This window comes from Rhinatrema bivittatum, unplaced genomic scaffold, assembly GCF_901001135.1.
Source record: "Rhinatrema bivittatum unplaced genomic scaffold, aRhiBiv1.1, whole genome shotgun sequence".
Taxonomy (NCBI): Eukaryota; Metazoa; Chordata; class Amphibia; order Gymnophiona; family Rhinatrematidae; genus Rhinatrema; species Rhinatrema bivittatum.
In genome coordinates, this window is record NW_021821548.1 from 26,883 (window position 1) to 50,438 (window position 23,556).

General features: G+C 46.9%; 1 protein-coding gene across 1 annotated transcript in view; it reads left to right on the forward strand.

Moving 5' to 3' along the window:
• The window catches only part of LOC115082732 (zinc finger homeobox protein 2-like), a gene marked incomplete at its 5' end in the record, with an annotated part of 32,864 nt that extends 13,188 nt beyond the window's left edge, over window positions 1-19,676 (forward strand). Inside the window, one exon of the mRNA XM_029586918.1 lies at window positions 18,413-19,676. Within this exon, the coding sequence (XP_029442778.1) occupies window positions 18,413-19,350 (938 nt within the window). The remainder of the gene's footprint in view (window positions 1-18,412) is intronic.
• Window positions 19,677-23,556: the final 3,880 nt, after the last annotated feature.

Sequence of the window (23,556 nt, forward strand, 5' to 3'; positions counted from 1 at the left end):
CCTGTGTGTATATGGACATGCACACATACAGGTATCGCTCATTTTCCTCTTCAGCCAGCCAGACCAGCCCAGATGCATGGGTTATGCTAACAGGTTTGCTGATGTCATTGCTTATAGGCTCCCGTGCTGGCCTGCTTAGGCCTGGTGAAGGAGATAGAAATTGGGATAGGTAACTCCTGAGGTAAGAGTCTTGTACTCACTCCCTCAGTAGAGCACAGCCAGTGGACCATGGGTTTCCAGTTACTGGAACAGGGTTTTTTTCCCCGTACGTACCCGGATCAGTCCAGACCATGGGTTATGTCCCCCTTCCAGCAGGTGGAGACAGAAGGAAAACTTGAGAGGCGCTCGGAATTACCCACGAGCCCCCTCTGCGTCCCACCAGTATTCTCCTGTCTCCAGCAGATGGAGGCTGTTTGAACCTGCGCTTCCCACTTACATTTTCAAATCTTTGAGGAAAGTTTGTAGAATTAATTTTTATTTCTTCCCTTTCCTCTCACAGTGCTTTTTTTTTCTTTGAATGGATCAAGTTTAAAAAAAAAAAAAAAAGTTTAATTTTTTCAGTCAGTCAGGAAACCGATAGGAGGCTCTTAAGCCTGCCTGCCTTGCAGCTTGCATGTGTTGCTGCCTTGAGAATAAGCTTGCATTATTTCTAAGGTAGGTTTTCTTTTTCTATTAAAGTTTTTTCCTTCGTTCCTGGCCCTAGGGGTGTGTAAGCTGGTGGTCCAGCCGCTCCCCCTACCCTAAGGCTGACTGACCTGAGAGGCGCCATTCCTCAGGGGTCTGGGAGCGGAGAGGCGCCATTCCTCAGCCCTATTTAAAAAAAAAAAAAAAAGTGAGCCGGGCCGTTGCGGTCGTCCGCAGAGAAGTTTTTGGCTCCGTTTCATTTGGCGGCTGCCAGGAGCGCTTTCGGGGGCAGTTTTTTTGTCAGCGCCTCAGCTGTCTCCCTTCCCCCCTGCCGCGAGGGACGCGATGTGCCGCCTGCGGGGAGCCTGGGACTCGGCTCTCCCGCGAGGGGATTTGCACCAAATTCCTCCCTGGCGGGGAGGGCTCTTCCAGGGCAGGCAGCAGACCGAGCAGTCATTTTTCAGGCTGTCCTCCTCCTGGGGGGTCGGCCCCGTTCCCGTCGAGCGCGGGAACAGCTGCCATTTTGAATGCACATGCGTCTGTGTCAGCGCATCCACAGGGCAGCCCTGATGCCGATTTTGCTCGGCCTCCGCCCGTTTTGACTCCGGTGGACCCCCCCCCGGGGGACCCCTCAACTTCGGGGACAACTCCAGGGCTTAGCTCTTTTGTTCCCCTGGATGGGGCCCATCCCCCACCGGCTTTTTCGGCTGATTTTATTTTATTAATGCATAATGCTTACCTGGCCCACATATTTCAGCAGGACAGCGTTCCTTCTGGGCCCTCTCCCCCCCTAAGGTACCCAGATTGGAGGGTGCCCGGGATGTTTCGGGGACTCCCTCAGGTTCTACTCAGGCTCGAGTAGTTCCCATTCCCAACTTACCAGACCCAGCTCCGGTCGACCCGGATCCTGATCAGGATGGTGCTGCGGACCTGGATGGAGTTTTCTCCAGCATGCACATGGAGGGGGATGATCCCAGAGTCTTGCGGCTCTTTAAAAGGGATGAGCTTGAACCGCTTATTTTCTATGTACTTTCTGAGTTAGATATAGATGCGCCTCAGGACCCCTCAGGCTTGAATACGGGGGCGTCAAAAGGTGATCCTGTGTTAGTGGGACTGCGTCCTCCTGCAAAAACCATTTCCTTTTCATCCCATGCTGCTGCAGCTGCTCTCCAGGGAATGGGATTCTCCTGACTCGAGCCTCTGAGTAGGCCGAGCTATGGATAAGTTATATCCTCTCCCGGAGGAATTCTTAGAACTTCTTAAAGTCCCAAAAGTAGACGCTTCGGTGTTGGCGGTCACTAAGAGGACCACCATCCCGGTGACAGGGGGGACAGCTTTGCGCAACCTGCAGGATCGAAAACTGGAAGTATACCTCAAAAGGATCTTTGAGGTGTCAGCATTGGGTGTCAGAGCAGTGGTCTGCAGCTCTCTCATGCAAAGAGCAGGTCTGAGATGGGTACAGCAGTTGCTAGGTACCTAGGAGTTGCCCCCGGAGAAGCGCAGCAAGCAGAACGCCTGGAGGCGGTAATTGCTTATTCGGCGGATGCGCTTTATGATCTCTTGAGGGTCCTGGCCAGGTCGATGGTGTCAGCAGTCTCGGCCAGACGCCTCCTTTGGCTCTGCAACTGGTCAGCAGACTCTTCTTCCAAGGCGCAGCTGGGCTCTCTCCCCTTTAAGGGTAAATTGTTTGGAGAAGATTTGGAGCAGATTATCAAATCTCTTGAGGATAATAAAGTACACAAGCTTCCAGAAGACCGTCCGAGGAATTTTCGGACATTCAATTCCTCTAGGGCCCGTTTCAGAGAACAACGGCATTTTTCGCAGTCAAGACCTGTTTCTCAATATCCTTCCTCTACCAGGTCTCAATCTTGGTCTCATTCCTTTCGTGGCCGCAGATCCTCTCGAGGGGGCTTGCCACAAGGATCCGCTTCCAAGTCAACCCAATGAAGGGTCACCGGCCCACTCCTTGCCGCCCATAGTTGGGGGACGACTCTCCCTGTTTTACGAGGAGTGGGTCAAAATCACGTCGGATCGGTGGGTCCTGGATATTCTAAAGCACGGTTACGTTTTAGAGTTTGCTCGACCTTTAAGGGACAAGTTCCTGTTCTCCGTGTGGACCATTGCGGAAACTGCTAATAGTGCGTCAGACGCTCAACAGGCTACTCAACCTTGGAGCCATTCTCCCAGTGCCGCCGAAGGAGCAAGGCGAAGGCCACTATTCCGTCTACTTTGTGGTTCCCAAAAAGGACAATGCCTTCAGACCCATATTGGATCTCAAGACAGTAAATCTGGCCCTAAAGGTTCCGCATTTTCGGATGGAAACTCTATGTTCAGTGATAGCGGCGGTCCGCAGTGGGGAATTCCTGGCGTCTTTAGACCTCAAGGAGGCTTATCTCCATATTCCAATCCACAAGGCTCATCAGAGGTTTGTCCGGTTCAAGATTCTGGGTCAGCATTACCAGTTTCAGGCCCTGCCCTTCGGTCTGGCAACCGCTCCCCGCACCTTCACCAAGGTAATGGTAGTGGTGGCAGCGGCTCTACGGAAGGAGGGTGTTCTAGTTCATCCCTACCTGGACGACTGGCTCATTCGGGCAAAGTCGACAAGGTGTTGCATCTCCTGAACTCTCTCGGATGGGTGGTCAATTTTGCCAAGAGCGGTCTTACGCTGTTGCAAACACTGAATTTCTTGGGAGCTCTTTTCAACACCAGTGTGGGCAAGGTTTTCTTGCATCAAGACTGGGCGTTCAATCTCAATTCACAGATTCAACGTTTCCAGAGTCTGACACTTCCCACGGCGTGGGATTATCTTCAAGTACTGGGCTCCATGGCCTCTACCATAGATTTGGTACCCTGGGCTTTTGCGCATATGCGACCTTTGCAGAGGGCATTGCTCTCTCGCTGGAAGCTGGTGTCTCAGGAGTTCCAAGCTCCCTTACCACTTCCGGATATGGTCAAGAACAGCGTGGGCTGGTGGCTCAGTCTGGATCATTTGCTCAGCAGTGTAGACTTGGAAGTCCCCCAGTGGGTGGTTGCCACCTCAGATGCCAGTCTCTCCAGCTGGGGGGCAGTGTGTCAAACTCAGGCGGCACAGGGCCACTGGTCATTGGTGCAGGCGAAATGGCCAATCAATCGCCTAGAGACCCGAGCAGTCCGTCTCGCCCTGAAACGATTTCTCCCTTTGGTGAGCGGCATATCTGTGCGGATCCTCTCAGATAATGCTACCACGGTGGCATACATCAATCAGCAAGGGGGAACGAAGAGTCAACATGTGTCTTGTGAGACGGACAAGCTCATGATATGGGTGGAGCATCACCTCATGCATCTGGCGGCTTCTCACATAGCGGGAGTAGACAGTGTTCAAGCGGATTTCTTAAGCCGGCAGATGTTGGATCCCGAAGAGTGGGAGCTATCTGAAGAAGCAATGTCACTTCTGGTTGGGAGGTGGGGGTCCCCCCACCTCGACTTGATGGCCACTCTAAGGAATGCAAAGGCGCCCCGCTTTTTCCGTCGCAGACAGGAACATGGGGCGGAAGGGGTAGATACTCTGGTACTGCCCTGGCCTCACGACGTTCTGCTTTATGCGTTCCCCCCATGGCCTCTGGTGGGGGAGGTTCTACAGAGAATAGAAGTTCACCGCGGAGCAGTGATTTTGGTGGTGCCCGAGTGGCCAAGAAAGCCGTGGTTTGCAGATCTGGTGAATCTAGCGGTGGACGGTCTAATTCATCTGGGACATCTTCCTCGACTCCTTCATCAGGGTACCGTATTTTTCGACCAGGCAGATCGCTTCTGTCTTGCGGCCTGGCTTTTGAGAGGAGAAGGCTGACAAAAAGAGACTATCCAGAGGAAGTCATTTCCACGCTTTTGCAGGCCAGGAAAACTTCCACCTCCATTTCTTTTGTACGAATATGGAAGGTTTTTGATTCCTGGTGTGTCTCCGGGGGAATTGCTCCTCGTCATACGTCTGTGGCTCAGATTCTCTCTTTCCTGCAGAGCGGGCTCGGCAAGGGTTTGGCTTACAATTCTCTTCGGGTTCAGGTAGTGGCCCTTGGTTCGCTCACTGGGCGTTTGGATGGAACACCTCTAGCATCACATCCGGACATTGTCCGCTTTTTGAAAGGTGTCAAACACCTGAGACCTCTGGTCCGTGCCCTGTGTCCTTCGTGAAATTTGAATTTAGTACTATGGGCTTTGGGTGGTCCACCTTTTGAGCCGCTGAAGCATTCTACGCTCAAGGATTTAACTCTGAAGACTGTGTTTCTCGTGTCCATTTCTTCAGCTCACAGAATATCGGAACTGCAAGCTTTGTCTTGTAGGGAACCCTATCTGCGTTTCATGGATTTCGGGTGTCACCCTGACCACAGTGCCATCTTTCCTCCCGAAGGTGGTATCTTCGTTTCATCTCAATCAGTCAGTGGAGCTTCCAGCCTTCCAAGAGGAGGACTCCAGGGAACTGCGGCGGCTCAATGTTAAGCGAGCGCTCCTTCGTTACCTGAAGGTCACTAATGATTTCCGTCTTTCAGATCATCTGTTTGTTCTCTGGAGTGGCCCCAAGAAAGGACAACAGGTCTCTAAGACTACTATTGCTCACTGGTTGAAGGAAGCCATTGTTGCCTCGTATATCGGATCAGGTAAACCCCCTCCGGATGGTATTAAAGCGCATTCTCTCCATTCTCAGGCGACTTCTTGGGCGGAAAGTCAGTCGGTGTTTCCTCAAGAAATTTGCAGGGCAGCTACATGGAAGTCACTACATACCTTTGCGCGTCATTATCGTCTTAATCTAAGACCTCCGGGGTTTGGTTCGTTTGGCAACCAGGTCATTTGAGCAGGGCTATCGAGGGCCCACCCTATGTAGGGAAGCTTTGGTACATCCCACGGTCTGGACTGATCCAGGTATGTACAGGGAAAAGAAAATTATTCCTTACCTGCTAATTTTCGTTCCTGTCGTACCATGGATCAGTCCAGACACCCACCCACACTTTTCGATAGCACATTTCCGTCCAATATCTTGCTTTTCCTCAGCACAGTTAGCCTGTTTTTTGGCGGTATATTGAGGTTGCAAGATTTTTCTCGAAGGCTTAGAGATTTTGCATTTGCAAGGTTTTGGGCTACAGACACTATATGCCTTAATGGCAACTGGTATATAGTTCCCTATTTGATTGGGAGTTTTTTGCTTGATCCATTCATCAATTAGTTTCTGAGATTTTTGTTTCTGCTTTGATATTCTTAATATTGATGGGACGCAGAGGGTGCTCATGGGTAATTCCGAGCACCTCACAAGTTTTTCTTCTGTCTCCATCTGCTGGAAGGGGGATATAACCCATGGTCTGGACTGATCCGTGGTACTACAGGAATGAAAATCAGCAGGTAAGGAATAATTTTCTTTTCTCAACTATAGTCACTGGAATTACCCTCTTCCCTCCTCCCTCCCCATGCTTTTCCAAGGTCTCTCCTTCCCTTAAAAAAAATAAAAAGTAGACTAAACAAGGCTCCCATCTATTCCCACCCCCTATCCCCTTTCTCCTGAGCCCCTGTAGCTATGCCTGGTTCCTGCTGCTTAATGCTGTAAAAAATAAAAGCATAACAGTTTTGCCGTCTGAGGGACTGGTGGGCTGAGGCAGGAGAGAGGTAAGCGATGGCAGCTCTTCAGGAGCAGGGGAAGCACTCGGCAGCTTGCAGTGTGTGTGCATCGCGTGCTCAGGCACCGGGAGGAGGGGGGAGCGTGAGCAGCATGTGGTCTGCCCCGGAAGGTCTGCACTGGCGGGATCATCTGCAGGGCCGGTCCTGCCGGCGTGCTTGCTGCTGCTGCAGCGGGAAGAGTGGCCACGTTTGCAACCGTGAGAAGGGAGTGGCTGGTTCCGGTGGTCATGGGACGTTGCAGCGGCCCGGTCCGCACTCCTCCAGGTGGAGTTCCAAGGACAGCAGCTCCCATCTCTTCAGGTGGCGATGTGATTCCTTCTTCTTCCTGGCCCTCTCTTCCCACAAAGTTTGTGAGGTGTTTGCATCGGGCCGTTTTCTGTAGGGCAGAGTGCAGCACCGTATTTCTCTCTTATGGGACCCCCCTTCCCACAGAATCCAGAGCTAAAGAATGAGAAAAGAGGTAGAGGAGGGATTGGGAGGTGAGAAAGTACTGCAGTTCCAAATCTGCCACTTGTGGACCTTAAGGTTTTAAGGAAAAATGGCAGTGAGGGGAGGCTGAGGAGGAGGAATAGTTCCCTAGGGAAGAGGATAATTCAGCTAGGACTCCGTTGTTCCACAAAGAGGAACTTTCTCCCATAGTTTCACAGTTCCTAAGAACACTGGACATAGTGGGAAAAAAAAAAGATAGGAGTCTGTTAATTCAGAAGAAGCTGTAATATAAAGTTTAAGGAAACCATTCAAAGTGTTTCCATGGCACAGATAGGGATTTGATCCTTGGGTAATGGGATGCCCCAGAGTTAAATTTTAAAGGGAATAAGACCATTGCAAGGTTGTATCCCCCTCCCGGCTTAGTAAAGGGAAAAACTGGAATTTCCTGAAGTGGATGCACTCATTTGTGCTGTCACTAGGAGGACCACTATTCCCGTGGAAGGGGGCTCAGGATAGGAAGATAGAGCTTGTGCTTAAGTGGGCTTTTGAGGCCTCTGGTTTGGAGCTGAAGGCTGCTGTGTGCAGTGGTATTGTTGCTAGGGCAGGATTGCAGGAAAGTTCCTCGGAATGTGGGGGACAGCCTTGAAGAATGCAGTTCAGATGGAATCGGTTGCGTCTTTTTTGGCAAACGCCAGGCTTCAGCTAAGAGTATGTCTTCCATTGTAACTGCCCATCGTTTGGTGTGGCTACGTAACTTGTCAGCAGTTTAAATTTCCAAGGCAAGGTGGAACAAATGTTCCTTCTAGTTTGGAGAAAATCTAGAAAAGCTGGTGAAAGCATGGGGGAATTGAAAATCCCCAGATTGTCCAAAGACGAGCTTTAGAGGATGTCGTGACCAACTCCAGCTTGGAGGTACTTTAAGGATTCCAAGCATGTGAGGTCTGGAGGTTGATGTGTGGCCAGAGGTCTAGACCTTTCAGTAGATTCCAGTCCTTTTGGAAATCCAAGAAGCTAAATAAGGACAGAGTCTCGGGGCAGTATAGAAATTATTGGACCTTCCACTGAAGGTGCGGTAGGCCATTCTCCAGTAAAAAGGCTAGGCGGGCGTTTGTCAGCCTTTTACTAGAAGTGGGTCCACATTTCTTCCGATCAGAGTGTCTTTAGAGTCATCAGGATGGCTACGCTCTGGAGTTTTCCCATCCTTTTTTCAGATGCTTTAAGGTTTCTCTTTGTTGATCATAAGGGGAAGCCGCATGGATGTTTTTGTGTTTGCTGCATTGAGCGGTGGTGGTTCCGGTCCTGTACTCTCAATGATGTCAAGTTCGGTACATACTTTTCTTTGTAGAACAAAAAAAGGGGGTACCTTTCGCCTTATTCTGGACCTGAAGCAGCTCAACAAGGCTCTGAAGGTGGGGTGGAGACTCTGAAGTTGGTTATAGTAGCAGTGCAACAAGGAGAATTTTCAATGGAATTCTCAATGTCATTAGATCTGATGGAAGCATAGCTGCATCTTCCAATAAAAGAAGGGCATCAGAAATATCTTCACCTTGCAGTGATGGAAAAGTGAGGGGGGAGATACCTTCAGTGTCAGGCTTTCCCTTTTGGGTTGGCCACAGCTGCAAGATCTTTTTCCAAGGTGATGGTTGTGATGGTGGCCCTGCTCAGAAAAGAAATTTTGGTGCATTCATGTTGAGCAATTGGTGGATCTGACCAAAGTTGACCGGGGAAAGTGAATCAGCGAATGTTGGAGTTATTGCAGGATCTGGGCTAGGTTTCCAGTTTCGACAAGAGCATCTGGCTTCTCTCTTGATCCCTGGAGTACCTAAGGGTTTGGTTTAACAGCAGGGAAGGCCAGGTCTGATTGACAGACATAAAGAGTTGGAAGTTGCAGAGCTGTGCATGGTTTACTGAGGATTCAGAGATCCACCATGTGGATTTATCTTCAGCTATTGAGTTCCATTGTGGCTGCTTTAGATCTAGTGCTCTGGGCAAGGGCGTGCTTGAACCCCTTGCAGAGGGACTTGCTTTAGAAGTGGTCTTCTCAGGGCCAGGTGTATTTCAGGTTTATCTGTCAGAGAAGGGATATTCTCAGAAGGTTGTAAATATCTTTTTCTGATCCAAAAGTTTTCACATCCTTGGAAGTTGAGGATTGGTGCTCGATTAGGAAAATCTCAGCTAGAGAACTGCAGTGCTAGCAACCTTAGAATTTGTGCAGGAGGAATTGGATAAGGGTTGATCCTTAACTCCCTAAGGTGCAGGAAGCCAATTGTAAGCACAGTATTATATTTACATTTTTGCACTAGATGATTTTAGTTTATTTTGGATATTATATTGTTTTAAAGGGAGAGTGATGTTTGTAGAGTATATATTATGTTGTGTGTATAGAGTTTATAGTGTATATTGTGTGGATGTATTTTTTGAAAACCACATAGAATGGTAGATAAGTGGGTTATATATTTTTCAAATAAATAAATAGCAGCTATTGCCTATTACAGAGGCCAGTTAATGGGCAGCCCTTTATTGGCTCATCTAAATGTGTCTTGTCTCCTTCAGGAAAAGTATATTCAGCCTTCAGTAGAATAAGTATTTCCCTGGAATTGGAATTTGGTGCTCTCATACCTGGTTGGTCATCCTTTTGAGCCTCTAAGAGAGGCATTGCTTAAGCTGCTTACACTTAAAACAGTGTTTTCTGGTAGCAATCTGTTCTGCCACATGAATTTCGGAGCTGCAGGCTGCATCGTGTAGAGCAGTGGTTCTCAACCCAATCCTTGGGACACACCTAACCAATCAGGTTTTCAGGATATCCACAATGAATATGCATGAGGATATTTCATGCATATTTACTGTGGATATCCTGAAAACCTGATTGGTTAGGTGTGTCCCAAGGATTGGGTTGAGAACCACTGCTCTACACGATGCAGCCTGCAGCTCCGAAATTCATGTGGCAGAACAGATTGCTACCAGAAAACACTGTTTTAAGTGTAAGCAGCTTAAGCAATGCCTCTCTTAGAGGCTCAAAAGGATGACCAACCAGGTATGAGAGCACCAAATTCCAATTCCAGGGAATTGGAATTTGGTGCTCTCATCCCTTTTTGGATTCTTCGGGCAAGGCGGTGTAGATTCTCCTGGTTCCTTTGTTCCTTCCTAAAATGGTTTTGCATTTTTTCATCTCAATCAGGTGATAGATGTAGCGTATTTGGATTTTCAGAAGGCGTTTGACAAAGTCCCTCATGAGAGGCTTCTACGAAAACTAAAAAGTCATGGGATAGGAGGTGATGTCCTTTCGTGGATTACAAACTGGTTAAAAGACAGGAAACAGAGAGTAGGATTAAATGGTCAATTTTATCAGTGGAAAAGGGTAAACAGTGGAGTGCCTCAGGGATCTATACTTGGACTGGTGCTTTTCAATATATTTATAAATGATCTGCAAAGGAATACGAAGAGTGAGGTTATCAAATTTGCGGATAATACAAAATTATTCAGAGTAGTTAAATCACAAGCAGACTGTGATACATTACAGGAGGACCTTGCAAGACTGGAAGATTGGGCATCCAAATGGCAGATGAAATTTAATGTGGACAAGTGCATGGTGATGCATATAGGAAAAAATAACCCTTGCTGTAGTTACACGATGTTAGGTTCCATATTAGGAGCTACCACCCAGGAAAGAGATCTAGGCATCATAGTGGATAATTCTTTAAAATCGTCGGTTCAGTGTGCTGCAGCAGTCAAAAAAGCAAACAGAATGTTAGGAATTATTAGGAAGGGAATGGTTAATAAAACGGAAAATGTCATAATGCCTCTGTACAGCTCCATGGTGAGACCACACCTTGAATACTGTGTACAATTCTGGTCATCGCATCTCAAAAAAGATATAATTGCGATGGAGAAGGTACAGAGAAAGGCAACCAAAATGATAAAGGGGATGGAACAGCTCCCCTATGAGGAAAGGCTGAAGAGGTTAGGGCTGTTCAGCTTGGAGAAGAGAAGGTTGAGGGGTGATATGATAGAGGTCTTTAAGATCATGAGAGGTCTTGAATGAGTAGATGTGAATCGGTTATTTACACTTTTGAATAATAGAAGGACTAGGGGGCATTCCATGAAGTTAGCAAGTAGCACATTTAAGACTAATCGGAGAAAATTCCTTTTCACTCAGCGCACAATAAAGCTCTGGAATTTGTTGCCAGAGAATGTGGTTAGTGCAGTTCGTGTAGCTGGGTTCAAAAAAGGTTTGGATAAGTTCTTGGAGGAGAAGTCCATTAATGGCTATTAATCAAGTTTACTTAGGGAATAGCCACTGCTATTAATTGCATCAGTAGCATGGGATCTTCTTAGTGTTTGGGTAATGGCCTGGTTTGGCCTCTGTTGGAAACAGGATGCTGGGCTTGATGGACCCTTGGTCTGACCCAGCATGGCAATTTCTTATGTTCTTATGTTCTTATATATTTCTCTTCCTTTCAAAGGGACTTGGGAGAAGAAGAGTTTGTTCACTTTCATCATTTAGATGTTAGGAGCTGTAATTCAAGGTCTCTAATAGTTTCATAACCTCGGAGTATCATTTGTTCGGTTTAGTGGTTCTAGAAGAGTCGAAACAGCTTACAAGGTGTCGACAGCTTGTTGAAGTAAGAAAGTGATAGGGAAAGGCTTACACATCCAAGGGATTACAACTTCCCAAGAAATTGAGGGCATACTCTCTACCAGGGCACAGGCAGCTTTATGGGCAGAACTTTGCCTGGTGTCATCACTGGAGATTTGTAGAGTGACAATCTGGTCTTCCTTGCATTCTTAATCAAAGCTCTATCAACTTGACTTTCAAGTCAGGGAAGAGGCTGCCTTTGATTTGGAAGTCTTGAGAGCAGACTTGCAGTGTCCCATCTAGTAGAGGGATAGCTTGGGTGCATCCCATATGTCTGGACTAGTCTGACTAGATGAAGAGGAAGGAGAAATTAGTTCATACCTGATAATTTCCTTTCCTTGAGTCCAGCCAGACCAGTCCAGGACCCTCCCTGTTCTGACAAGTGCATTAGTCTCCTGATTCATTTTCAGAATAACTGCTTGTATGCGCTAGTCAGTGTGCTGAATGTTAAGGAATAAACCTTATCAAGGAATTTAGGCTATGTCTGTTCCATTTCTTGTTTCTGTTGTTTATTTCTCCCTTGGAAGCCCTTTAGAGTTTTCTTTGGGAGGGGGTGAGGGAAAGGTTAGTGTATTAAAAATGTTTATTTTAGCTTATTATATAGAATACTGATGGACTGAGGTCAGCACAGGAGCCTATAAGGGATTATGTCAGCAAACCTGTTAATCTGTGCTTCCATCTGCTGGTTGGGAGGTATAACCCATGAGTCAGGACTGGTCTGGTTGGACATAAGGAAAGGAAATTATTAGGTAAGAATTAATGTCTCCTTTATACACAACATACACTCATACAGAAGTAGCCTCCTTATATATTGCAATACATGTATCCCATGTTGTGTATACACACATACATATGCAGGTATTCTTCATCTGTACACATACAGGCAGAAATCCCCTGTATGTATATACATACACATACCTGTATGTGTGTGTATATATATATATATATATATATATATATATATATATAATTATTTGATCAACAGCATAGATATAAATCACAAAAATAATAATATACAATCCTTCAACTACCAATAACTATAATATAACAGTAATCCACAATATACAATAATTGATAAAACATCTATGGTACAAATCCTTCAAATCCCAAAATCCCAATAACTTTAATATAATAGTGATCCATAGTGCATAATAGTTAATCAGACTTCTGCCATGCAGGCCATATAACTCATCCTAAATATATCATCCCACCTTCCTACATACATCACATCTTATAAACCCCAATAAAATACATACAACCTAGAAAAACACACACATACTTTATGTAATAACAACACAAATCTACTGCATTCACTATCTAAAAAAGGCAAAACACCACACTCACATACATTCACCTCACAAATCTAACCAACAACAATCTTTCACTCTACAAACATACCAACTACCAATCAAAAAGAAAACATACTGCTGTCAAAAAAAAACCAAACAAACACTGCCAGCACTAGGTTACCAATATAGACGTGTATTGATGTAGCTTGTCCCATAAATGTCTATCCTCCAATATAATTTCAAAGCTTCTCTCATCAATCCTCAGATATAACATTGAATTTCGTATCTCCTTCGATATAACTTCAACGCTTCTCTCATCAGTCCTCAGATATAACGTTGAATTTCATAACTCCTTCGACGTAACTTCATAGCTTCTCTTGTCAATCCTCAGATATAACATTGAATTTCATGTCTCCTTCAATGTAACTTCAAAGCTTCTCTTGTCACTCATCAGATTTATTTATTTTTTATTTAATTAAATATTTGTACACTGCCAATCAGAATTTCTTAGCAGTTTCCAAGAGAACAATCATAAAATCCAGAAATAACACAGTAAAATAATGAATTAAAATTCCAAAAATATTAAAAGACATAGCATAACATTATAAAATAAATTAGACATACTAAACAGATCAGTGATAATGAGCTTTGCACCTCACCTCCATAATTGCATGACATCACTCCTACAGACAACAGTGGCCAGATATAACGTTGAATTTCATATTTCTTTTGATGTAACTTCAAAGCTTGCCCCGTCTGTCCTCAGATGCAACTTTAAATCTTGTTTCAAAATGGACCGTGTTTTGCCTCACCTAAAAGGCTACCTTCAGGGGAACATCTAATTTGGCCAAAAAAAAAAGCTTCATGCAGGGCAAAAATATACTGAAAGAAATCTCCAACAGATTATTTCACAAAATATCCAGTGCAAACCGCATCATGACACACCAACAAACACTCTTAACAAAATGGCGAACCAATCTTGTTAGGACAAGATTTAAAGTTGCAACTGAGGACAGATGGGACAAGCTTTACAGTTACATCGAAGGAGATATGAAATTCAGCGTTAGAGAAGCTTTGAAGTTACATCGAAGGAGATATGAAATTAAGCGTTAGAGAAGCTTTGAAGTTACATTGAAGAGAATGAAATTCAACGTTATATCTGCGGATTGACGAGAGAAGCTTTGAAGTTACATTGAAGGAGATATGAAATTCAGCGTTATATCTGAGGATTGACAAGAGAAGCTTTGAAGTTACATTGAAGGAGATATGAAATTCAGCGTTATATCTGAGGATTGACAAGAGAAGCTTTGAAGTTACATTGAAGGAGATATGAAATTCAGCATTATATCTGAGGATTGACAAGAGAAGCTTTGAAGTTACATTGAGGGAGATAGTAACATGGAATAGACTTAGTTTTTGGGTACTTGCCAGGTTCTTATGGCTTGGATTGGCCACTGTTGGAAACAGGATGCTGGGCTTGATGGACCCTTGGTCTGACCCAGTATGGCATGTTCTTATGTTCTTAACGTTATATCTGAGGATTGATGACAGAAGCTTTGAAGTTACATTGAAGGAGATATAAAATTCAGCATTATATCTGAGGATTGACAAGAGAAGCTTTGAAGTTACATTGAGGGAGATAGTAACATGGAATAGACTTAGTTTTTGGGTACTTGCCAGGTTCTTATGGCCTGGATTGGCCACTGTTGGAAACAGAATACTGGGCTTGATGGACCCTTGGTCTGACCTAGTATGGCATGTTCTTATGTTCTTAACGTTATATCTGAGGATTGATGACAGAAGCTTTGAAGTTACATTGGAGGGATAGATGTTGTTTATGGAAGAAGCTGCATCGATAGATAGATGTCTATATTGTTAACCTATTGCTGGTAGTGGTTTTCTTTTTTATGGCAGTATTTGTTTTCTTTTTGATTGGTAGTTGGTATGTTTGTAGAATGAAAGATTGTTGTTGGTTAGATTTGTGCAGTGAATGTATGTGAGTGTGGTGTTTAGATAGTATGTACAGTAGATTTGTGTTGTTATTATATAAAGTATGTGTGTGCTTTTCTAGGTTGTATGTATTTTCTTGGGGTTTATAAGATATGATGTATGTAGGAAGGTGGGATGATATGTTTAGGATGAGTTATATGGCTTGTATTGCAGATGTCAGATTAACTATTATATACTGTAGATAACTATTACATTAAAATTATTGATATTTGAATGATTTGTACCATAGACGTTTGATTAATTATTGCATATTGTGGATTACTATTGTATTAAAGGTATTGGTATTTGAAGGCTTATACAGTAATATTTTTGTGATTTATATCCATCCCCTTGATCATTTGATTCTTTGGATTGTTGGGTGGTGTTTCCTTTCTATAGCCAAGTTTATTGCACTTGATATATCCACACAGGTATCCCCTTCTGCATATACATACAGATTCGCGCCGATATCGCCAGTCGGTATGCACGCACGCTAACGTATCCCTGTTTGCCCTATCTGTACGCACAGAGGTATCCGCTGTATCCACACATACATTCAGATTCCCAGTGCTGCAGGAATCTTTAAAGTAATGAAAACCTGTGAGGTATGAACAAAGGGCATTAATGGACTGAGAAGAAATTGTGATCCTTTTAGTGGGACGTCAGGTGTTTCTCCCTACTTTCTCTCGTTCTCCTTAAGCCATACTCTCCCCCTCTGCTTCTCTCTGTCTTCCTTTGGGTTTTATTCTCGCTCTCTCACTCCCATTTTTTTTTTTTTTTGCATTCTCTGTGTCAGGACTGCCTGCTCTCTGCACCGCCCTGGCTTCTCGTATGTTTGCATTCCTCTTCCTTATCCAGACCCCAAAATCACACGGATGTGCCATAGTAGAGCCACCTTTTGGCATTAGTGACTCGTATATGAAGCCCTTCTGCCCTGTAACCTCTCGCCCCCCCAGCGCTCACGCAGTTATAAGAGGGATCTCTCACCGCCTGCAAAGGACTCTCAGGTTCCAGTGCCAGGATAGACCAAACGCCCCATGACGTGAGATAAAGACTTACATATGTATACCATAGAGCAGAGGGGAAGGCATTTAAATACCTCAAAGGTACGAATAATGCACAAGCAAATTTCTTGTAGAGGAAAGAAAAGTCTAAAACAAGAGGCTGTAAGGTGGTAGATTCAGGAGTAATGGCAGCCTGCAGAGGAGATGGTGGAAACCAAAACCGTAGGAGAATTCAAGAAACTCTGGGATGCAGACAGCATCTTTAGCAATGGGGGAATGAGCGGTAAAGCCTGAGATAAGCGCAGAGGATCCTCGGAGGTGGGGGAGTGAGGGATAAAGCCTGGGATAAGCGCAGAGGATCCTCGGAGGTGGGGGAGTGAGGGGTAAAGCCTGGGACGGGCACAGAGGATCCTCAGAGGTGGAGGAGTGAGGGGTAAAGCCTGGGATAAGCACAGAGGATCCTCAGAGGTGGGGGAGTGAGGGATAAAGCCTGGGATAAGCACAGAGGATCCTCAGAGGTGGGGGAGTGAGGGGTAAAGCCTGGGACGGGCACAGAGGATCCTCAGAGGTGGAGGAGTGAGGGGTAAAGCCTGGGATAAGCACAGAGGATCCTCAGAGGTGGGGGAGTGAGGGATAAAGCCTGGGATAAGCACAGAGGATCCTCAGAGGTGGGGGAGTGAGGGGTAAAGCCTGGGACGGGCACAGAGGATCCTCAGAGGTGGGGGAGTGAGGGGTAAAGCCTGGGATAAGCACAGAGGATCCTCAGAGGTGGGGGAGTGAGGGGTAAAGCCTGGGATAAGCACAGAGGATCCTCAGAGGTGAGGGAGTGAGAGGTAAAGCCTGGGACGGGCACAGAGGATCCTCAGAGGTGGGGGAGTGAGGGGTAAAGCCCGGGATAAGCACAGAGGATCCTCAGAGGTGGGGGAGTGAGGGGTAAAGCCCGGGATAAGCACAGAGGATCCTCGGAGGTGGGGGAGTGAGGGTAAAGTCCGGGATAAGCACAGAGGATCCTCAAAGGTGGGGGAGTGAGGGTAAAGCCCGGGATAAGCACAGAGGATCCTCGGAGGTGGGGGAGTGAGGGGTAAAGCCCGGGATAAGCACGGAGGATCCTCGGAGGTGGGGGAGTGAGGGGTAAAGCCCGGGATAAGCACGGAGGATCCTCGGAGGTGGGGGAGTGAGGGGTAAAGCCCGGGATAAGCACGGAGGATCCTCGGAGGTGAGGGGTAAAGCCCGAGATAAGCACGGAGGATCCTCGGAGGTGGGAGAGTGAGGGGTAAAGCCCGGGATAAGCACGGAGGATCCTCAGAGGTGGGGGAGTGAGGGGTAAAGCCCGGGATAAGCACAGAGGATCCTCAGAGGCGGGGGAGTGAATGATAAAGCCCGGGATAAGAACAGAGGATCCTCAGAGGCGGGAGAGTGAGGGGTAAAGCCCGGGATAAGCACAGAGGATCCTCAGAGGCAGGGGAGTGAGGGGTAAACCCCGGGATGGGCACAGAGGATCCTCAGAGGTGGGGGAGTGAGGGGTAAAGCCCGGGATAAGCACAGAGGATCCTCAGAGGTGGGAGAGTGAGGGGTAAAGCCCGGGATAAGCACAGAGGATCCTCAGAGGTGGGGGAGTGAGGGGTAAAGCCTGGGATAAGCACAGAGGATCCTCAGAGGTGGGGGAGTGAGGGGTAAAGCCCGGAATAAGCACAGGGGATCCTCAGAGGTGGGGGAGTGAGGGGTAAAGCCTGGGATAAGCACAGAGGATCCTCAGAGGTGGGGGAGTGAGGGGTAAAGCCTGGGATAAGCACAGAGGATCCTCAGAGGTGGGGGAGTGAGGGGTAAAGCCTGGGATAAGCACAGAGGATCCTCAGAGGTGGGGGAGTGAGGGGTAAAGCCTGGGATAAGCACAGAGGATCCTCAGAGGTGGGTAAAGCCTGGGACAGGCACAGGGTTGGGGGAGTGATGGATGAAACAGATCAGTTCTGGTCTCCAGCAGTTTTAAGGAAGGGAGAATGGGCAGAAACTAAATGGAGCCGAAGATTTATCCTTTTTCATATTATTGTGTTAAATGATAAGTACAATTGGGTCTGATCTTTCTCCTTATCAAGCTGATGTCTAAAATCAGCTTTGTCTGGGGCCTCCCAGGCTCCTGTCACTGTCTTTATTCTGTCAAATGTCCCCTTAGCAGTGGGTTAGGGACTTAACCCCGTGATTGCCAGGCAGCAGTGTGACGTCATGGCTCTGGCGTGCTGTGGAGAAGATGGGAACGTGGCTGCCGCGGACGATGGGTTAATGGGACCCTGAGCCTAGCGGTATCTGGCTCAGGAGGATCAGAGAAGGGAGAACTGACAGCCAAGCTTAGAAAATCTGATGAACACCTTTCCTGGCTCTGCATTTTAAATCCATTTCTCTCCCTGTCTCTTTCTCCTCCTTTGCCTGTGCATCTCACCTTTCCGAGAGAGAACGGGGCATAGAAAGGTTCAAGAAGGCGAATGCTGGTACAGTGGGGGAGGAGAGATTGCAGGGAAATGGGGAGGAGGAGAGTGTTTCAGTGAGATGGGGACAGGTGTACAATGGAGGAGGGGCGCATCAGATTACAGTGGGGTGAAGGGACCGGTTTAGGATGGGGATGAGGACAGTTAGGTTACAGTGAGGTGGGACAGGATGGGCGAGGGGGATATACAGTGAGGTGGGACAGGATGGGAGAGGGGGATATACCATGACACGGGAATAATAATTTCATACACTGGTGGAAGGGGGGGAGGGACGATAATGCAAAGGTGTCTCCCCGCTAATCCTGATCTCTGAATCTCTTGCAGGCCCTCCCTCCAGTCTCCTAGGAGTCAGTGCCTCCGTGGCTCCAGCTCTCTTGCCCGTGCCGTCCCTCCCGAGCCGTCCTGTACCTCAGAAACCTCCGCCAGACCAAACCAGTGCTGAGCCCGTCGCCGAAACCTCACCAGAGAAACAGCACAGCGAGGGACGCGCCCCGCCGCCGCCCCCCGGCAAGGCCCACCACCTGCCGGAGCCGCCAGCCGCGGCGGGCGCGGTGCCTCGGCCCAAGAACCTCAAGCCCCTGCAGGCTGCCATCAGCGGGGGCCCGGGATGCGGCCCCCTGCTGGGGGGCCAGTTCCTGCCCTTCTCCCTCCCCGGCACCCCTGCGCTCTTCAGCCCTCAGGTGCAGGGGGCCTACTTCCAGCAGCTTTACGGAATGAAGAAGAGCTTGTTCCCCATGAACCCCGTCATACCTCAGACGCTCATCGGCCTCCTGCCCAGCTCCCTGCTGCAGCCAGAGCCGAAGCCGGCGCCAGAGCCCGCCCGGCCCTGCCTCGTCTCCCCCCCGGCGGAGGGCGCCCCCTCAGCCCCCTGCCAGCCGCAGGCCGAGGCCGCGGGCGAGGACGCCGCGCCGCCGCTGCTGCGGAGCGCCGGCATTTCCACCGTGGACATCGCCCACAAGTACCTCTGCCGCCAGTGCGAGGCCGCCTTCGAGGAGGAAGGGGCGGCCCTCGCCCACCAGGCCTCCGCCTGCTGCTTCTACGGGGCCCTGCCCGGGCCGCCGCCGCTGCGCCTGTCGGTCTGCACCTACCACTGCCTGCCGTGCGAGGTGCTGCTGAACGGCAGGGAGGCCCTGCACGAGCACCTGCGCTCCCCCGCCCACCAGCGCCGCCAGAGTGACTCCACCTTTGCCAAAGAGGACGTGAAGATACCTCATACAGACTCCAGCCCAAAAACTGTGACTACCTCTGCGATCGTGGCTTAAGGGAGCCCATCTCAATGTATAAATATATATTGTTATCTCTATATATCTCTCTCTCGCTCACTCGCTCAGCCACCCGCCCAGGAACCTCCTCCTCTTCCACCCAGCGTACGGCAGACTCCTCCTTTCCTTCTCCGTCCTCCCCCCTTTCCCTCGCTTCTCCCTTCCACCCATCTTCTCTTCCTCCCTCCACGTCTCTCCTCCATTCTCATCTCCTTCCCTCCCCTTCTTTCACCCCCCCTGACTTCTCTGCCACCTCACGCACTGCTTCTCGCCTTTTTTTTTTTTTTTTTCTCTTCTTCTTCAAAAACAAAACAAAAGGCCAAAAATACGAACAATTGTAAGAAAACCAACGCAAAGACTTCCCAAAGTATTTTCCATCTGGTTTTCCTCACTCTTGTGGAGTATATAAGATTTTTTTTTCTCCTTGTCTGGGGGGGGTGGGGGGTGAGGGGGGGGGGGGGAGTGCCATTTCAAAGAAAAAAGAAAAGAAAAGAAAAGAAAAAAACAACCTCTTAAGACGCTACAGTGTTTTAACAGAACTCTTGTAAAAAAAAAAAAAAATAGTTAAAAAATTTACAAAGATACGAAAACTTAGAAAAGACTCCTTCAGGACACGTGAAGACCTGTGACGACCTTTTTTTTTTAATCTCCTTGTGTCGGGAAAATCCTAAAGAGAAGAATCTTCAGACTGCATTGGGAGGGGGGGAGGGGGTGTAGCGAGGGCCATCTCTTTCTGTACCCGGCCCCCACCCCCCCTTCTCTCCCTCCCCTCCCCGAAAACACGCTGACTTGCCAATGTTAACTCCTCTTCCAGAACTGCAGATTTTGGGGACGAGGAGGCGAGGGAAAACTGAGTAGAATTTATTTATTGTCTCTTTACGGGGGAGGAGACTGAGAGGAGGGAAATATATTTGTTTTATTTTCTTTTTTTTTCCTGTCCATCTTAAGTGTCCCCTGTATTCTTTTCTCATTGTTGGTGTTCCCGAAATGAACGATGGACATCCTGGGGACTCAACGGAAAGATGGAACTGTGCACGTCTCTCTCTCTCTCTCCAGCAGCCGGGAGAGAAGTAATGGGGGAAGGATAGGATTTTAAGGGGGATCATTCCCCTCCTCCTCCCACCCTTATGGCTTTAATTTTCTCAGCGGAGCCCTCTACCTGTTCTTTTCCTTTGTGTTTCTCATCTTCTCTCTCTCTTTGCTTTTTTTCTCAGTTACTCTTGGTATTTGTATGTTTCTGTGTCTTTCTCGTTACATTTTTAGTCTCTTTCTAGGTCTTTGTATTTTTCTTTGTCGTCTTCCTTTCTTTTTGTCGCTCTTGGTCTTTGGATTTGTCTCTCTCCCTGTGATTTTTATTTTGTCTTTCACCTGTCACATTTTGGTCTTTGTAGTTTTCACTGTCTCTTTCTCTTTGCCTCTTTTTCTCTCTCTGTCACTGTTGGTCTTTGTATTTTTTGATTGTCACTTTTTGTATTTTTCATTGTTTCTTTTCGTCTCTTTGTATTTTTCTCTGTCTTCTCTTTCTGTCAGTCTCGGTTTTCTATTTTTCTTTGCCTCTTTGTCTTCCTCTCACTCACAAGCTGCCCAGTGCATGCTCTTCCTCCCATGCGCTCACTCTTTTGCTTTTATATGGACTTGATGTGTTTCCGTTGAGAGACTTTGTTATTTGCTATTATAAATTAGTTTTTTTTTTGTTTTTTTTTTGGGAATCCAAAGTTCTACAAAAAGGAAATGGAAGTGAAACAAACCAACAACAACAAAAAAAAAAAACAAAACAAAAAAACTTTAATACCACACCAAAAAATAGAAAGGTTTAAAAAAATAAACTATACCAACATGGATCAAACTTTAAGACAAAGAGGGAGGGAGGGAGGGAGGGGACAAAAGATAAAGGAAAGTGTGTGTGGGGGGGTTTGTGTCATGTGCTCAGAATTTTTTCTTTTTCCTCTCGTTTGTTCTATAAATATAAATATATATATATAATTTTGAGGGCAGGTATTTCCTTTCTTTTGATTATTATTTACTGTTTCCTCCTCTGATGGAGGTGTTGTGAGAAGAACTTTTGATGGGGTTGTTCCAGGGCGGTTAATAATTCCTCTCCTCCCATCCCCGCCCCCGAATGTCATGCAAAAGGTATGGAGACTGTTTTAGGCATATTTAAAAGTGAAATATAAAATTACACATTTGGGAAGGGGGAGAGAATAAAGTGAAACATTTTAAAGCAGAGCATTACTCCTTCCTGCATGCCAGTCCCCCACCACCAGAAACGGGTTTTGCAGGGGGACTGGTCGAGGAGCCCATGGATGAGAAAGAAGACTTTGCTACAGGAGGGGGGCATAGCAATGGTGGTGGGGGTATTTCAAATCTTCTGCGCCCTGCCTTCATCTCTGTTACATGTATGTCTTTTTGGGACGCTCCGCTCCTCTACATCTTGACTTGTCTTTTCTCTAAATTCCAGATAGATACTCCTCCCCCCACCAGTTATCCCATGAGATTGATGTATGCATAGTTGAAGGTGGCCATTGATTCCCCTTTTCTTATGTACTTCTATCTCCCTCTCCCACCCCTAACCCAACTCTTAAGTTATTTTGCTACAGCTTGCAAGCTATTATGTACCAGGAGGCCAGAAGGGTAAGGGGCTTTATGGATAACAGAAAAAGAATTGCTCCCACACCCTATACTTTTTATTTGAATGTCATTTTCCTTTGGGAAGGGTCAACTGAATTACTTCACCCATTGATTTCCAAGTGGGATGCATAGTCCTGTGAGTCCTGTTGATGCCAACATGGCTATGACCATTAACATGTTTTGTGGAGAGGGAGGTAAGCATTCAGGCCACCCTTCAGAAGCAGTTGAGACCCAAGAAGCTTGGAGATTAGGGTTGTCACCTCAACCAAATCAACCAGAAGAGACTGGATTAGTCCAGGTTCTACTCTTTGCATGCAGGGAGATGTAGACCTGCTTTTCATAAAAGAAATCAGAACTCCATGCACACAAAGGGGCAAAGCCAGGATTGGATAAGCCTGTTTTTTTTCTGAGTGAGGCGATGACCCTAAGATAGGAGATCATAATCTCCCAATTAGAGTTGGGGATCTTTCTGGAGAGAAACTACAAGAGCATTCAGTATTGAAGCCAGTAAGCGTGAGCGTACTGATATTTATTTTTTGAGGGGAGGGACAGGAGTGCTGCATCTTTCAAAATAAGTCCTTCCACTCCAGGACCAAGAAGAGATATTCTTATCCTATTGGATCTATTTTGTCCTGCCTCTGAGGTGTCATAATGTAATGCTATATCCCGGGATCACCAATGGGCTCCAGGTCCTCAACTAGACCTGGTTCTACCACTGCCACCCCCAGTGTGTCTCTGAACTTAGAGTAGGACTACAAATCCCAGTGATGCATTGGGAATAAAATCAGGCCAGACCTGGAGCCCTCTGATCTTATTCTAAGGACATTTTAAGAAATTAGTAGCTGCGTTTTTTCCATCTTTTTAAAAACTAACCCTGTAGTCCTCTCCCTCACATTTTCCCTCCTGTGTCTGCCTGAGGAGAATGTCCCAGTTTGCTAAAACAGAAGGAAACGAAGCTGTAAAACAGATCGAGTTTGGTATAAAGGGTGAAACGAGAATCCAAAATGAAGACGAGGGAAATCAACCAAGTCAATCCCAAGAAACGCAGAGCAAGTGCTGCCGACTAAACCGGTAAAAGACTTCCAGGAAGGCACAAGATAAGCGCAGAGGATCCTTAGTAGCAAAAAAGTGGAGAGAGCAAAAGCATGACCTAATGTTTCAAGACATAAAAATAGCTTACCTGAGTGACTAAACAAATGTTGCCAGAATTAATGGCAAAATGGGTAATATTAAATGTTAGAGGTCTTGGTGGAGATGCAGGCAAGCATGCAGCTGGGCTTGGCAGGCTGCAAATACAGTAACATCTACAGGTCCTAACAGACATGCAGGTGTGTCGGGCAGGGGATCTATCTATTTATTTATTATTTTTATATACCGACATTCGATCTCAATCGAGATATCCCACCGGTTTACATTCAGGTACTGTAGGTATTTCTCTATCCCCAGAGGGCTTGCAATCTAAGGTTTTGTACCTAGGAGGCCAGATGTTCAGGCAACAGCTGCACAAGTATTGACAGCTATTTATCTCAGGCTGCCAGGATATAATTAGCAGCTGGGTTTGTCTGGCAGGCTGTAAGC